The sequence below is a fragment of the Myotis daubentonii genome, chromosome 1 (assembly GCF_963259705.1).
Source record: "Myotis daubentonii chromosome 1, mMyoDau2.1, whole genome shotgun sequence".
In the NCBI taxonomy this organism is placed as follows: domain Eukaryota; kingdom Metazoa; phylum Chordata; class Mammalia; order Chiroptera; family Vespertilionidae; genus Myotis; species Myotis daubentonii.
Window position 1 is genome coordinate 113,523,838 of NC_081840.1, and position 14,890 is coordinate 113,538,727.

Consider the following 14,890-nt stretch of genomic DNA (forward strand, 5'->3'; position numbering starts at 1 on the left):
CCAAAAGAACAGAAATGGCACTTCCAATCCTGGAAATTAGAATAGTAAAGCCCTATATCTCAACTATAGGAACACTTTATGAAACAACCTGAATTCCCAACAAATATCAATACATTCTGAAGGTCAGTAAAATAATTTCCTCCTTAAAATAGCAACTAGTACTACAAGAAACAACTGCAGGGCAATTACAATTTCTCTGATTTTCTGAAATAGAAATAGGTTCTTCTCTGGATACATAATTCATACAGGGTTACTTTTTTTCTCAGGCTAAAGTGTGGCTTGAGAAAAAAACATAAAGGTAAAATTATGAGCCATTTTCAGTGAAATTTTGAAAACAGCCTAGAGCAGTGGTCGGCAAACTGCAGTTGGCGAGCCACATACGGCTCTTTGGCCCCTCGAGTGTGGCTCTTCCACAAAATATCACATGCGGGCACGCACGTACAGTGCGATTGAAACTTCGTGGTCCATGTGCAGAAGTCGGTATTTTGTGGAAGAGCCATATTCAAGGGGCCAAAGAGCCACATGTGTCTCGCCAGCTGCAGTTTGCCGACCACTGGCCTAGAGGATAATCTTGCCCTGTAATAAAAGAAAAGTCAAACCCCAAAGCTTGGAGTCCAGTGACCTTTAGTCATGTAATTACTAAAAGAGGTCATTGGAAAACTTGTAATAGCATTCCTTCCTCAAAAATAACAAAATGAAAATCTTTAAAAATTTCAATGACATCATAAAGAGAAAGCAGAGTCCAAAAGGAATTGTTTCACTAAGGGAAGGAAGGAGTATTTTATCCCTGACATTGTTTACTAGTATAACTTCCAGTGTATAGAGATAATAAAAGAAAAATTATATTTGGCAGTTTTGTTGTTGCTTTTAAATGCCCTGCAGATACTGCAGATCCTTATTGCCTGTACCCTGGGGCACACCACAATAACAGAATGGTTTCGTTTCTATAGATTTTTCTTGTATCTGGAAGTTCTGGGCAAGATGCTTACTGACAAATCAACAGATTGACCTGGAAGCCAGAAACAACTGCCAAGAAAATTATGAACATTTAAGCCTTTAAACCTCACATGTCTAGGTATTAAACATAGTCCAAATGACTTAGTATTGACAGGAGACCCACAAAACAAGTTCTTAGACCACACAGATAAATATTTCTACTTGAGGGATTCAATTCTTTTTGAAAATTTTGTTGATACGAGAGTAATATTTTTACTGAGAGCTTACCTATAAATGCTAGCTACTGAACAAAGCAGACATACGCCTCTGCCCTTTTCAAGTTCACAGTCTAGCAAGGAGAACAATTTAAAATGAAATTACAATAAACTATGAACACTGCAATAATAGTGGAAATATAGGAAGTTATGAAAGAATGTAGCAAGACCCCACAGTATTTTTCAGACTTTTAAAACCTAATCCATAGTGAGATATATATTTACATTGTAATCCACAAATGCATGCATAGATACACCCATATATAATTAAAACTGAAGCCGAAACCGGTTTGGCTCAGTGGATAGAGCGTCGGCCTGCGGACTCAAGGGTCCCAGGTTTGGTTCCGGTCAAGGGCATGTACGTGGGTTGCGAGCACATCCCCAGGGGGGATATGCAGGAGGCAGCTGGTCGATGTTTCTCTCTCATCGATGTTTCTAGCTCTCTATCTCTCTCCCTTCCTCTCTGTAAAAAATCAATAAAATATATTTTTTTTAAAAAACTGAAAATTTTTCATGAAACAATATTTTCCCTTAAGTATGTGACAAACTGATATTTTCTATTAGTTTTCTAGTCTTGATTCACTAAATAGATTTTAGGATCCCTCTAGAAGTTTTGACTTGAAGTCTGAAAAGCACAGACCAGTGGTATTTTTAAGTCAGCTGCATCACTTGCTAAAGATATGAATTCCTGAGCCACACTTAAAACTATTGACTTAGAATCCATGAAAGATGGATCCCAGAAAGAAGACTCTCCAGATGATTTTTAGGCATATTAAAGTTTGAGACGTTGTGGTGTCATTTCATCTGAAATCTAAAGGAAGCTCAGGATTTACTCAAAGAGAGGACAGAAAAATATTATTGCCCGAAGCCACAGGAGATAGAAAGACTGAGTGGGAACGGGGGAGCAGGATATGTTTAAGGAAGTTCAGCGGAAGAGGAGTCTAAGGCATTATGGGAAGGCAATAAGGATGGAGAGGTAGGCATGGCTTTTTCTGCAAGCTCCCTCTTCTACTCTCTTTCATACCACCTCAAGAATGATACGGAAGTATTCAGCCTCAAAAAGAAAGGACATTTTTACATGTTACAACATGGATGAACTCTGAGGACATTATGCTAAGTGAAATGAGTCTGTCACAAAAAGACAAATATTGTATAGTTCTATTAGATGAGGTATCAAGAGTAGGCAAACTCATAAAAAGAGAAAGTAGACTGGTAGTTGCCAGGGGCTTGGGGAGAGAGGAACGGAGAGTTGTTCTTTAATGGGCATAGAGTCTCAGTTTTGCAAGATGAAAAGAGTTCTAGAAACTGGCTGCACAACAACGTGAATGTATTTAGCTTAACAATGGCTAAGATGGTACATTTATGTGGATTTTACCACAATGAAAAAAAAAAGAATACATGAGACCTGAGCTGATATCTGACCTTGACTAGTATCTGACTCCTTTCCTAAAGATACTGAATTCCCCTTAGCTCTAGAGGCAATAGCAACCATGCCCTTTTAGACAATCAAGGCACTAGAATTATAAACCCTCTTCTTTCTGTTTAAAAACAAAGAAAAAAAGCTTATAAAAACTTTCTACATTTGGAGAATGAAAGAAAAGAGAGATTGAAGAAAAGAAGAAATTACAACCTAACTTTGTAACTTTGCAACTATCTCAGTGGAAGAGATGAAACTAATGAAACACCCCAGTTTTGGCTACAAAGCATAAACTGCCTCCGGAGGGTAGCATTGGTCTGTGACAAAATTTGTGTTTAGAAAGCTTTTCCTTTTGAAGGGAAATTATACATAAAACAGCGAACTCTAAATTAACAAATATTCTCATTTTGGGGTATCATAACTCAATGGTTCCCAAATCCAGCACTGAATTGCCCATTAGAATCCTCCGAGAAGACACCTGGCCCCACTACGAATCTGCTGGAGCAGATCACCCAGTGACTGCTATGTATCTTCAAAGCCTCCAAGGTTATCTTTACATGCAGCCTATGTGGAGAAATCACTCAAAGGAAGGACAGTTATGGGAACGGCTGCCTGAGCACATGCTCTAACCCAGGGGTGGGCAAACTTTTTGACTCGAGGGTGACAATGGGTTCTTAAACTGGACCGGAGGGCTGGAACAAAAGCATGGATGGAGTGTTTGTGTGAACTAATATAAATTCAAAGTAAACATCGACAATAATAAAAGAGAAAAATGGTAATTGGCGTACAACACTACCCTTTTCATTGGCTAATCAGGGCTATATGCAAATTAACCGCCAACTAAGATTGGCAGTTAACTGCCAACAAGATGGCGGTTAATTTGCATATGTAGGCACAATGCAGGGAGGCAAAAGGGAAAGCAGGAAGAAGCCCCCTGCCACTGACAGTGATTGGAAACCCAGGGGGAGCTAAGAGCTGGGGGGCAGGGCAAAGGCGGCCCTGGGGCCACCTTTGCCCTGCCCCCCAGCCATGATCAGAGAATCAGGTGCCTTTGCCGCCCTGGCCAGTGATAGCAGGAAGTAGTGGTGGAGCCAGCGATGGGAGCTGGGCACGGTTGAAGCTGGCAGTCCCAGGAGCTAGGGGTCCCTTGCCTGGGCCTAAAGCGAAGCCCACGATCGGGGGGCCGCTGCCACTGTGGGTGCCTGCTGCCCGGGCTGGACGCCTAGGCCAGAGGTGTTAGGCCTGGGCAGGGGCGGAGCCTGCAACCGCGGGGAGCTGGGGGTCCCCTGCCCAGGCCTGACACCTCTCCCAGAGGCCTCAGGCCTGGTCAAGGGGCCGATCCGGTGATTGGTGATCGGAGGGTGATGAGGGTCAACTCCTCTGGCCGAGGCATCAGGCCTGGGTGGGGGGTGGAGCCGGGGATTGGGGGGATATGATGGTCCCCTTGCCCAGGCCTGAAGCCTGGGTCAGAGGCATCAGGCTTGGGCGGGGGGTGGAGCAAGCGATCAGAGGGAGATGGGGGTCCCCTGCCCAGGCATGATTCCTGGGCCAGAGGCCTCAGGCCTGGGCGGGGGCCAGAGCCAGTGATCGGGGGGAGATGGGGGTCCCCTGTCCAAGCCTGACACCTCTGCTGGAGGCGTCAGGCCTGGGCAAGGGGCCGATCCTGCGATTGGAGGGTGATGGGGGTCAACGCCTGAGGGATCCCAGTATGTGAGAGGGGGCAGGCTGGGCTGAGGGACACTCCCCCCCACACACACCCAGTGCAGGAATTTCGTGCACCGGGCCCCTAGTCATTACATAAAAGGGTACTGTCTTTTTTTTTTTTTAGTTTTATTCATTTCAAACGGGCCGGATCCAGCCCGAGGGCTGTAGTTTGCCCACGGCTGCTCTAACCTCTCTCCACCCTCTCTAAATCTCTTCCATAGCAGTACTAAAAAACAGGAAGCCCATCAGCAGACCAGAACAGTAAGGAATTTCTGGAAGATATAAAGCAGATGGAATCAGTAAAACCCAAAATTGTTAAAGAGCCTTAAATGAACAGGATGATTACATTGTAAACTGGTAAGTGTTGCTGGCAAGGCCGCAGAATATACCCTAAATCAGAGGCAGCAAGTGTTGGCAGTAGATATGAGTCACCTGTCCAGTAATTATTGAAGGGTTTAGTGACAATCTGCTAGCCTCTCACTCTCAGAGCGGCTAACTCCTGAACTGTCCCCAAAATGAAGGGAGAGAGGGCAGTGATCTGGTTAAGTTCTGGTGGCAAAGATGAAAAAAGCACCTGCAATCCCAGAAGGCAAGTTCTTTGTGCACATTCTAAGGGAGATCTGACTGGGTAAACATCCCCCCTCCTCCCTATCCTGTATCCCCTGCAGACAGAAATCCTGCACTCACAATCTGCATTCACAGTGATTATTTTATGTTTAGAAACAACTGGATCTTTATTTTTTTAATCTTTCTTGTTGAAAGTATTACATATATCCCCTTTTTTCTCTCACTGACCCTTTATAGCCAACCCCTGCCTCCCACTTTAACTCATGTTGAGGAAAAATAACTCCATCTAGACTCTCATTTATAAATATAAACTACCATGCAAAAATCATAGAAATAAAGAAACAAAGAAAGAAAGAGCATTTTTGTTTCTTTCTTTTGTTTAGAAAACAAATACAGGTATTAGCTCCAAGAAAAAAAGTAAATTCTAGAAATCCAAGAAAACTTTACCTCATTCATAAAATAAGAACCACTAGAAAAAAATACAATCATTACTTGGAAATTATGAGCATGAGAGCCAAGAAGAACACAATGAATCAACCAAACAGCACCCCAGAAGAAGAGGTGAATAATGAAATTTAAGTAATTCCCTTGATTAGCCACAGAATATTTCTCTTAAGGTAATCAAAAAATGTACTTTGGCAGTCCCCTTCAGCACTCTGAGCCGGAGGAAGGCCCAGGGTTTTTATGGTTGTGGGGGGTTGGGCGGAAGTAAAGAGGGGGAAGGCAAGGCTCACTGTAGTTCCCAGGGAGAAGACCTAGTGAGTCCACCCTGAGCCCTCTGCATCAGCTTTGCCCAAGTATGCCCTGTGCCTTTAATGTCCCAGGACCCTTTACTTTGCTAAGGCCCTTAGAGTTCAGTGCTGGTACCATCTACCTCCGGGAAGGCTTTCTTCACTTCCAGGCTGATTTACATTTTCTAATATTGCCACAACTAAGTTTAACTAACTGAATTATAATTACCCATTCCCTACAGACCCAGTGTCACTGAGCAAAGGCTCGTTACCAGATGCACATAGAAGCCAAGACTATGGCACCAGCTTTTGAGAAAAGGCTTTTGTTTTACAAGTGGAATAACAAGGAGATAGGAGGCAAGACTCAAATCTGTCTTCCCCATCAAGGGTTTGGGGCAGGATTAAGGGGTTTCAGCACTGGATCTTCCTGGACAATGGACCCTTCACTTAAGAAAGGGATCCGATGTTCAGGATCTGGCCATGTTTGGTCCTTTGGTTCCATGGGGTAGCAGTTAAGGGTGCGCAAGTATCATTCATGAGTGGTGTTCACAAGTGCTGCTCGCGAACTTTGCTTCCAAGTCTTGCTAGAAACAGGGTAGAACCAGTTTGAGCTGGTTCTGGGGTGCACCAGGAGTTCAGAAGTTCAAATGTCCTGGGGATCTGGGAGTATCATAATCTGTATACCCAAATTTATATCTCTCTTTAAATTATTCCCATAAATAATACAAGAAGCATAGTATTGAGTTCCACCACAGGCTTGGAGACTTAGGGTGCTTGCAGCACCTTAAACAGTTAATACTGTGACACATGAGAAACAACATACTGTGAGAATAAGGAACTATCTTCTCAAAACAGATGTTAATGGCCTTTAGGTAGAAATTCCCTAAAGAAAGTTGAGTGTCCCTTGCACTGCCATTGAAAAATAAATCCTACCTCCTCGACAAGATAGAAAGGCAGATGGAAGAGTATTCAACACAAACTGGAAAAAAAAAAAGTCTTACAGAAAAGGTTAATGCCTTTTCCACAGAAAATAAAAAAGAGAGATTCAAGGTATCTTCTTTGAAATAATGCCTATTTGTAAAGTTCACCATCTGGATTTAATCTCTAACATTTAGAGATATAGCACAGGGATACAGGTAATACAAGTCTGATGGAGGAGGAAAAAGATGCAAATAGAAAACACACAAAAACTAAACTAGTTTTTAATAATCAGAAGCATAGGCCTAGAGGCCAGGAAGGGATGTGTTCTAAACTCTTTTATACTTAATTCTTACCAGCTTATAAAAGCAGGTTCAAAGAACAGCCTTGAAGTAAAACTAAAGAATTTAGGGATAGTTAGTTATAAAACCTAGTTTAAACTAAGTGGCTAGGGGGAGGAAGGAAAATGAAAGAATTAGAGAAGGAATAGAGGTCCCTTCTCACTGAAAAGTCTGACTGCTTGTTTCAGCTCCAGTTCTAAAATCTCCCACATCGACAGTGAATGAGACTTTATCACAATATAAAGAATTATATGCTTCAAATCTTTGTAAAGCAAAATTTATACATTCATATATATATGTATATATATATACACACACACACATATTAGTATAGTCTCTTGGCAGCACTCATTCTAAGTAGGGATACTAAGTTAGAAGTTATGGCCTAATTAGCAAATGTCTCTGACAAATATAGCCAACTATATCAAAACTGCTTAGTAGGTAATTTATGAAAGAAATTCTAATTCAACTGACTAGTGCAGTAAGTGTCAAACAAAAGACAGCAAAATGTATGTTTAAATTTCCACATTTTATAAGAGAGAAACTCTAAAGTATAATGAAATAAAAAGCACATTACATAAATTTCATTATTTTAGTATGAGAGGCACTGATACACAACAGAGCTTTGTTTTTCCACAAAGAACTTTGTCACCGATGGCCCTATCATTTTCCAATTTAAAAATCTCACATGTCAATAAATTCTCCAAGGTACTTACAATCTTAATTTAAAACACTACAAACCACACTATCATATTATTAGTAAATGACAAGTTGGGAGTTTCCACTTACTTAGATATATTGTTGAAGCTGAGAAACAGACGTTGGAGGCAGGGCAAATTATCCACATCTCTCTAGAAGGAAACAGAAAGCAAAAATTGATCAGCCGAAAGCAAAAGAAATATTATAAATGTCTTCTTGCTCAGCTGTTGAAATAAATAGTCATTTCTAGTCACTGCAACCTTGCTGGACCATAGATTTCTCCTGGACATTGGGCTCCATTCTTCTCCACTGCAGATTAAAGGGGAGGGCTTCAGTACATCCGCAGAACACGCTGCACCACTCACAAGGTAAAGCACTGAAGGGAACAGAGAAATGCTGCCGCTAGCCTCTTAAGCATGCTTTTGGGAAAGAAGCCAAAATGCTTCTTCAGCATTTGCACTGTAGCACAAATGTAGTATGATCAAACATTTGTTAAAAATCATTTTTACAAGGAAGCCATTCTAATGCTTTAAATTTTAAATTTATGTAATTCTCTTTCCAAATAGTACTGAGAATTTCAAAGCAATTTACTTCACGATTCTCAAACCTTTGGAAATATACCACTCAGTTACAAATGAACAAAACACAAACAATTCCTCCATAAAACTAAACGCAGATCATAGTGTCACTGAAGGGCACCAAAAGGGCAATTTCCATTCTGAGCAAGAATTGGAGGTTCTTGTAATTGGAAATTTACCCTTTACTGTTAAGGTATAGCACCCAAAAGCAAACCTCTGCTGTTTACATGTAGTTACATTCAGCAAATGTTGAAATCTTTGGCCCAAATTATTGATTTTTAGAGAGAGAGAAAGGGAAAGAGAGAAAGACTGAGGTGAGAGCAGATCACTGATCATCTGCCTCCTGCACACCCTATGCTGGCGATCAAACCCACAACCCAGGCATGTACCTGACTGGGAATCTAACCAGTAACCTTTTGGTGCACAAGACAACACCCAACCAACTGAGCTACACCAGCCAGGGCCTAAATGATTTTTTAAAAATCATAAAATAAAAACAAAGTTACCTAATCTCATTAAGTAAAAAGACACAAACCTTCTGAAAAGTATGACATATGGAGTAACAGAGTCTTAAGAGGAAGCTTAGTCTGTAATATCATTATTTACGTAAGAAAAAGTATACAGTTGAGATTGCTGCAGGGGTAGGGTGGAAGTGGATGGGAAGGTGACTCAGGATTTCATACTATCCTAGAGGCTGAGAGCACAAGATTCCATTTACCCTGACTTCCAGTACTCTGCTTTTTAAAACAGCACAGGGGTCCTCCAACCTTCTCTCAACCCCTGCCAGTGATGGTGAACCTTTTGAGCTTGGCGTGTCAGCATTTTGAAAAACTCTAACTTAACTCTGATGCCGTGTCACATATAGAAATTTTTTGATATTTGCAACCTTAGTAAAACAAAGATTTATATTTTTGATATTTATTTTATATATTTAAATGCCACTTAACAAAGAAAAAAACAAAGAAATGAGTTGGCGTGTCATAGGTTCGCCATCACTGCCTTCGGCCCTAAAGAGTGTAAAACGAATATAATTGCAGCTATCAAATCACCCAGTAAATGCACCATTCATTTGGCATTACCATTCTCAGGCCCACCCCTGAAAAATCTGTTCCATAGCTGTGAGTTAGTGATTTTTAGAGTTTATCAACCATGGTCAAAATTAAGTCTGCATGGAACAGGAAGTCCCCTCAGTGGGTGATAGGTTCCACATGTTGGCAAACTTCTTGAACCAGCTCTACCAGCTACCTCACGCTCTGATATTCCCAGAAATGAGAGAGGAGGAGGAGTGATAGACTAGTAGTAGAGCTGATTTTATTTCATGGCTCTATTTTCCAAAGAAAATGGTAGCTTGCTTCCTATCTGCTCCCCAGAAGTATGGAGTCACAAGCTAACTGAAAGCCCTCTCTGAACTCTGGGGGAATCTGTTCTCCAGTTCTTCCTGCAATCTGCCTGAGATATTGCTAGGCACTAGCATTGTTTGCTGGCATTCAACTGGAAGAAACTGAGAAGCAGTAGCCTAGAATTCCACTAAATCAAGGCATCTTAAAAAAATTATTTTTTTTGTCTCTTTGAGCTCCAGCCTACCACCTCCAGAAACTACAGACACCTTTCAAGACATATTTTTTGGCTATTAAAATATAAAATCAAATTACATCAGGTGATAATTTATGAGAAAAGTTTTTTAAACTTTAATTAAGGTATAATGTTTTACATTTATCTTCATTTATAAAATAAAATTTTAGCATGTTTTATCAAATTTTCAAAATCAATAATTGTCATGATCTATAGAGCTATGAAAAATATTCACAATAAATTGAAAACCTAAAAATCAGAATTCAACTGCATATATAACCACTTCAATAGGCAGTCTTTACAGCAGTTTAACAAGCAAAATAATTACAATCATTTTTGTTGTTCCAAATTTCATTTTTTTAAAGAAAATTATAACTTTTCCTTAATTTTTCTAGCAATTCAGAGATATACTTTGTAAGGAATTCCTAGCATTACAATTATGGGGGAATCAGTATTCAACAATTTGTTTACCAAAAATGTTTAATTATTTTTGGAATGATGGGGAAAGGAGAAATGATGTAAAAAAGCTAAATCCTCACTTTGAGAAAAAATCACCATATTTCATTATCAAGCATTAAACTCAACAGTTCTTTTCTGGAGATAACAATATCATAGGCAGAAAAACTATTGCAAAGAAGCAATAATGTTAACATACCTAAGATGAGAAGATAATGAAATAAAATATTTATATATAAAATATTTATAGCTCATGTTATTAATCTGCTCATAGTTTCAAATTTATTATATTTAACAAAATGCAATTCTGAGAATCACATTCAAAACTTTTTTGAAGATTCAAAACCATTTTATATATTTATAAATATAATCATTTTAAAATAGATTTAAATAAAACTACTACAAGATTATTGAGATTATAATTCTTTAGTCTTCAAAAGCATAACTTGCCATTTGATAAATATGCCTGCCCTATTCTGCTCAGTGTTTTCCACATTCTTAAACTTCACAAAAGAACTAAATGATTCAGCAATCTGACCATGTGTATAACATCTATTTCTGGAGCTATTTTTAGAGCAACCTCCTGCAGAGGAATAAGGAAGAAGAAAGGCAAAGAGACAAAGGCTTTGGCATGCATGAAGTAGGACAAAGATGACTATAATAAAATCACAGTTACTCTCATCTTGTTATTTATTCCGTCATACAAAAAAAGTCAGAGTAAAATATATATAGGGGTGATTGATATAATTTTGAGAACTGGAAATTAATTTATTAACAAAGCACAATAAGTTTGGAAAAAACAAAGGAAAAGTGGTATTTTTTATAAAGAGGTTTATTAAATTAATTCTAACATAATTGATTACTTGCTACACTCATGACTTTGTGACAGAGACACATATTATATGAGGAATAACATGTGTAAGCTATCATATCAATGACTCTAGTCATATACAGTGGAACCTCGGTTCTCAAATTCAATTCATTCCGAAAGGCTGTGTGAGAAGCAATTTGTTCGAAAACCGAATGATTTTTTTCCATTAGAAATAATGTAAATTGAATTAATCCATTCCAGACCCACAAATGATTCCATTTTAATCTTTCTTATATACAGTACATGTCTAATGTACTGTTTAATCTACAAATAAACACTTCTTTTCTTAAGTTTACCGAACCACCTCCTACTAGCCTTAAGTCACTTTCAGCACTCATTCCAGGGGTATCTTTCCGGTCACCATGCTGCATCTTTGTTTGTTTATATATTGCTGCCTCCAAAATGCTGACGCTGGCTAACTGCTTTTTATTTATCCAAATCTACAACAGTTTTTATACCTCTTCAACGGCCTGTGATCATTATTTCCTTCACACTCTTAGCAATAGTTGCACTAGATGGCCTCTTTATGTGTTAAAATTGTGCTAACCTTTGACTCCCCCAACAACAAAAGCATTCTCTCCTTTTTTTGTGGCCTGAGAGATCTTTCAAAAACCAAAGTTTGGTTTCACAACCTAGACGTTTTTTCTGTGCACAACTTGGCTGAGAACCAAATTGTTCATAAATTGGAGATGGTAGAGAAAGGTTTGACTGTATTTAAAAATGCCAATGAAGAAAAGCCCATTATTTGGTCTGTTACCCAAAGGCATTAATATGCATATCTGCTTTTTATATTTGTTTACTACCCATTACATGGCAATAAATATCAATCTAGCTGCAAGTTACTCTTCAAGTGTGCTTTTCTTCTATGCACTGTTGTGATCCTCTCACACAAAGAAAACAATAAAAGGGAACTGGAAATAATTGATAACAGCCATTGATACTCTGACTACATAGATTGCTAGTCTTTATAATCTAGGACAGATAGATTTAATAGCTATGAGAAAAAAGAAAAAAAAGCCTCCATCTCATAATCATGGGTTTTTTCTCACTTGAATTTGTAGTTCAAATTTACATCACATGCATGATCTAACAAAACTCCTCATAAAAAATGGTCCTTAGCATTCATGCCCCTATCACTCCTGGCAAAACTTGCTGAAAGACATAAACTCAACTCAGGCTTTAATAACTTTCTGACTATGACAAGCTACTAACCTATGGGGGTAAAAAAGTTGGTATGAGCAAGTAGAAATTTCAGAAAGCAAACTGCCAAAAAATTGACCTCTCCCCGCCAGCTCCAGTCCCACCCTCCATGCACATGCCTTCACCCCCCTACTGTCTGTGTCCATTGGTTATGCTTATTTGCATACATACAAGTCCTTTGGTTGATCTCTTACAACACACCCCCAGTCTCCCCTACCTTCCCTCTGAAGTTTGAGAGTCTATTCCACGCTTCTATGTCTCTGGCTCTATTTTTGTTCATCAGTTTTATGTTGTTCATTATATTCCACAAATGAGTGAGATCATGTGATATTTTTCATTCTCCAACTGTCTTATTTTGCTTAGCATAATGCTCTCCAGGTCCACCCATGCTATTGCAAATGGTAAGAGTTCTTTCTTTTTTTACAGCACCATAGTATCCCATTGTGTAGATGTGCCACGGTTTTCTAATCCACTTGTCTGTCTGCTGATGGGCCCTTAGGCTGTTTCCAAATCTTAGCTATTGTAAATTGTGCTGCTATGAACATAGGGGTACATATATCCTTTCTGATTGGTGTTTCTGTTTTCTTGGAATATATTTGTAGAAGTGGGATCACTGGGTCAAATGGGAGTTCCATTTTAATTTTTTGAGGAAGCTCCATACTGTCTTCCACAGTGGATGCACCAGTCTGCATTCCCACCAGCGGTGCACAAGGTTTATTTTCCTCCACATCCTCACCAGCACGTGTCATTTGTTGATTTGCTGATGATAGCCATTCTGTCGGGTGTGAGATGGTGTCTCATTGGTGTTTTGATTTGCATCTCTCGGATGATTAGTGACTTTGAGCATGTTTTCATATGTCTCTTGGCCTTCTCTATGTCCACTTTCGAAAAGTGTCCATTTAGGTCCTTTGCCCATTTCATTTTTAATTATTTTTGTACTGTTTAAAATATTACAAATAGTAGTACATATGTCTGCTTTTTTCCCCAATTTACCTTCCCCCAGCCTCCCCTACCCACAGGAACATGCCCTTCCCCCCCCCGCCCCTCCCCCCAGTGTCTTGTGTCCATTGGTTATGCTTATATGCATGCATACAAGTCCTTCAGTTGATCTCTTACCCACCCCCCCCACCAACACCTCTCAGCCTTCCCACTATAATTTGACAGTCTGTTCAATGCTTCTCTGCCTCTGTATCTATCTTTTTGTTCATCAGGTTATAATGTTCTTTATTATCCATACATGAGTGAGATCATGTGGTATTTTTCTTTCACTGCCTGGCTTATTTCATTTAGCATAATGCTCTCCAGTTCCATCCATGCTGCTGCAAATGATAAGAATTCCTTCTTTTTTATAGCAGCGTAGTATTCCATTGTATAGATGTACCACAGTTTTCTAATCCACTCATCTGCTGATGGGCACTTAGGCTGTTTCCAAATCTTAGCTATTGTAAATTGTGCTGCTATGAACATAAGGGTGCATATATCCTTTCTGATTGGTGTTTCTGGCTTCTTGGGATATACTCCTAGAAATGGGATTACCGGGTCAAAAGGGAGTTCCATTTTTAACTTCTTGAGGTAACTCCATACTGTCTTCCACAGTGGCTGCACCAGTCTGCATTCCCACCAGCAGTGAAGTGGGGCTCCTTTTTCTCCACATCCTCTCCAGCACTTGTCATTTGTTGATTTGTTGATGATAGCCAGTCTGACAGGTATGAGGTGGTACCTCATTGTTGTTTTGATTTGCATCTCTCAGATAATTAGTGACTTTGAGCATGTTTTCATGTCTCTTAGCTTTCTGAATGTCCTCTTTCGAAAAGGTCCTATGCCCATTTTTTGATTGGGTTGTTTATCTTCCTTTTGTTAAGTTGCATGAGTTCCTTATAAATGTTGGAGATTAAACCCTTATCAGTGATAACATTGGCAAATATGTTCTCCCATGCAGTGGGCTCTCTTGTTGTTTTGTTGATGGTTTCTTTTGCTGTGCAGAAGCTTTTTATTTTGATGCAGTCTCAGTTGTTTATTTTCTCCTTAGTTTCCATTGCCCTGAGCTGTATCGGTAAAGATATTGTTACAACATATGTTTGATATTCTGCTGCCTATGGATTCTTCTAAGATTTTTATGGTTTCCCATCTTACCTTTAAGTCACCCCATAGATTGGCCCTGATCGCCGGCCAGGCCTAGGAACCCTACCCGTGCATGAATTTCGTGCACTGGGCCTCTAGTAGTATCATAAAATGTTAATTTCCTGGTTTTCATTACTGTAATGTGGTTACATAGGAAAATTCCTTGATTTTAGAAAATACACACTGAAATATGTGAACATAAAGATGTTTAATGCCTGCAACTTACTCTTAAATGGTTCAGAAAAAAATAGAGAAACAAAGAGATTGATAGATATAAAGAGAAAGAAAGAGAGAATGATCAAGAGAGAGGATAAAGCAAATGTACTAAAATGCTATCATTTAAAAAATCTAAATAACAGTTACTGGTAACTATTATTATACCATTATTGCAACATTTTCTGAAATGATGTCAAAATTTAAAATGTTAAAAAGGTTAAGGAATAAAAAAGATATACCAGGAAAAAGTAACCAAAAGAAAGCCGATATTAACATTATACAAAATAA

The 14,890-nt window shown here is 39.1% G+C and overlaps 1 protein-coding gene across 6 annotated transcripts in view; it reads right to left on the reverse strand.

Annotated features, from left to right (window-relative positions):
• The window catches only part of LRRC49 (leucine rich repeat containing 49), a 221,804-nt gene that overhangs the window by 151,135 nt on the left and 55,779 nt on the right, over positions 1-14,890 (reverse strand). For 5 of the 6 annotated variants that reach the window (XR_009447769.1, XM_059658507.1, XM_059658518.1 and 2 more), the window contains one exon: positions 7,679-7,740. Coding sequence is in view for 5 of the 6 variants with exons in the window: in XM_059658507.1 (XP_059514490.1) it covers positions 7,679-7,740 (62 nt within the window). In the remaining variant the exon portion in view is untranslated. Of the gene's footprint in view, positions 1-7,678; positions 7,741-7,848; positions 7,974-14,890 lie in introns of those variants that run through there. The other variant, XM_059658548.1, reaches the window with a different exon arrangement.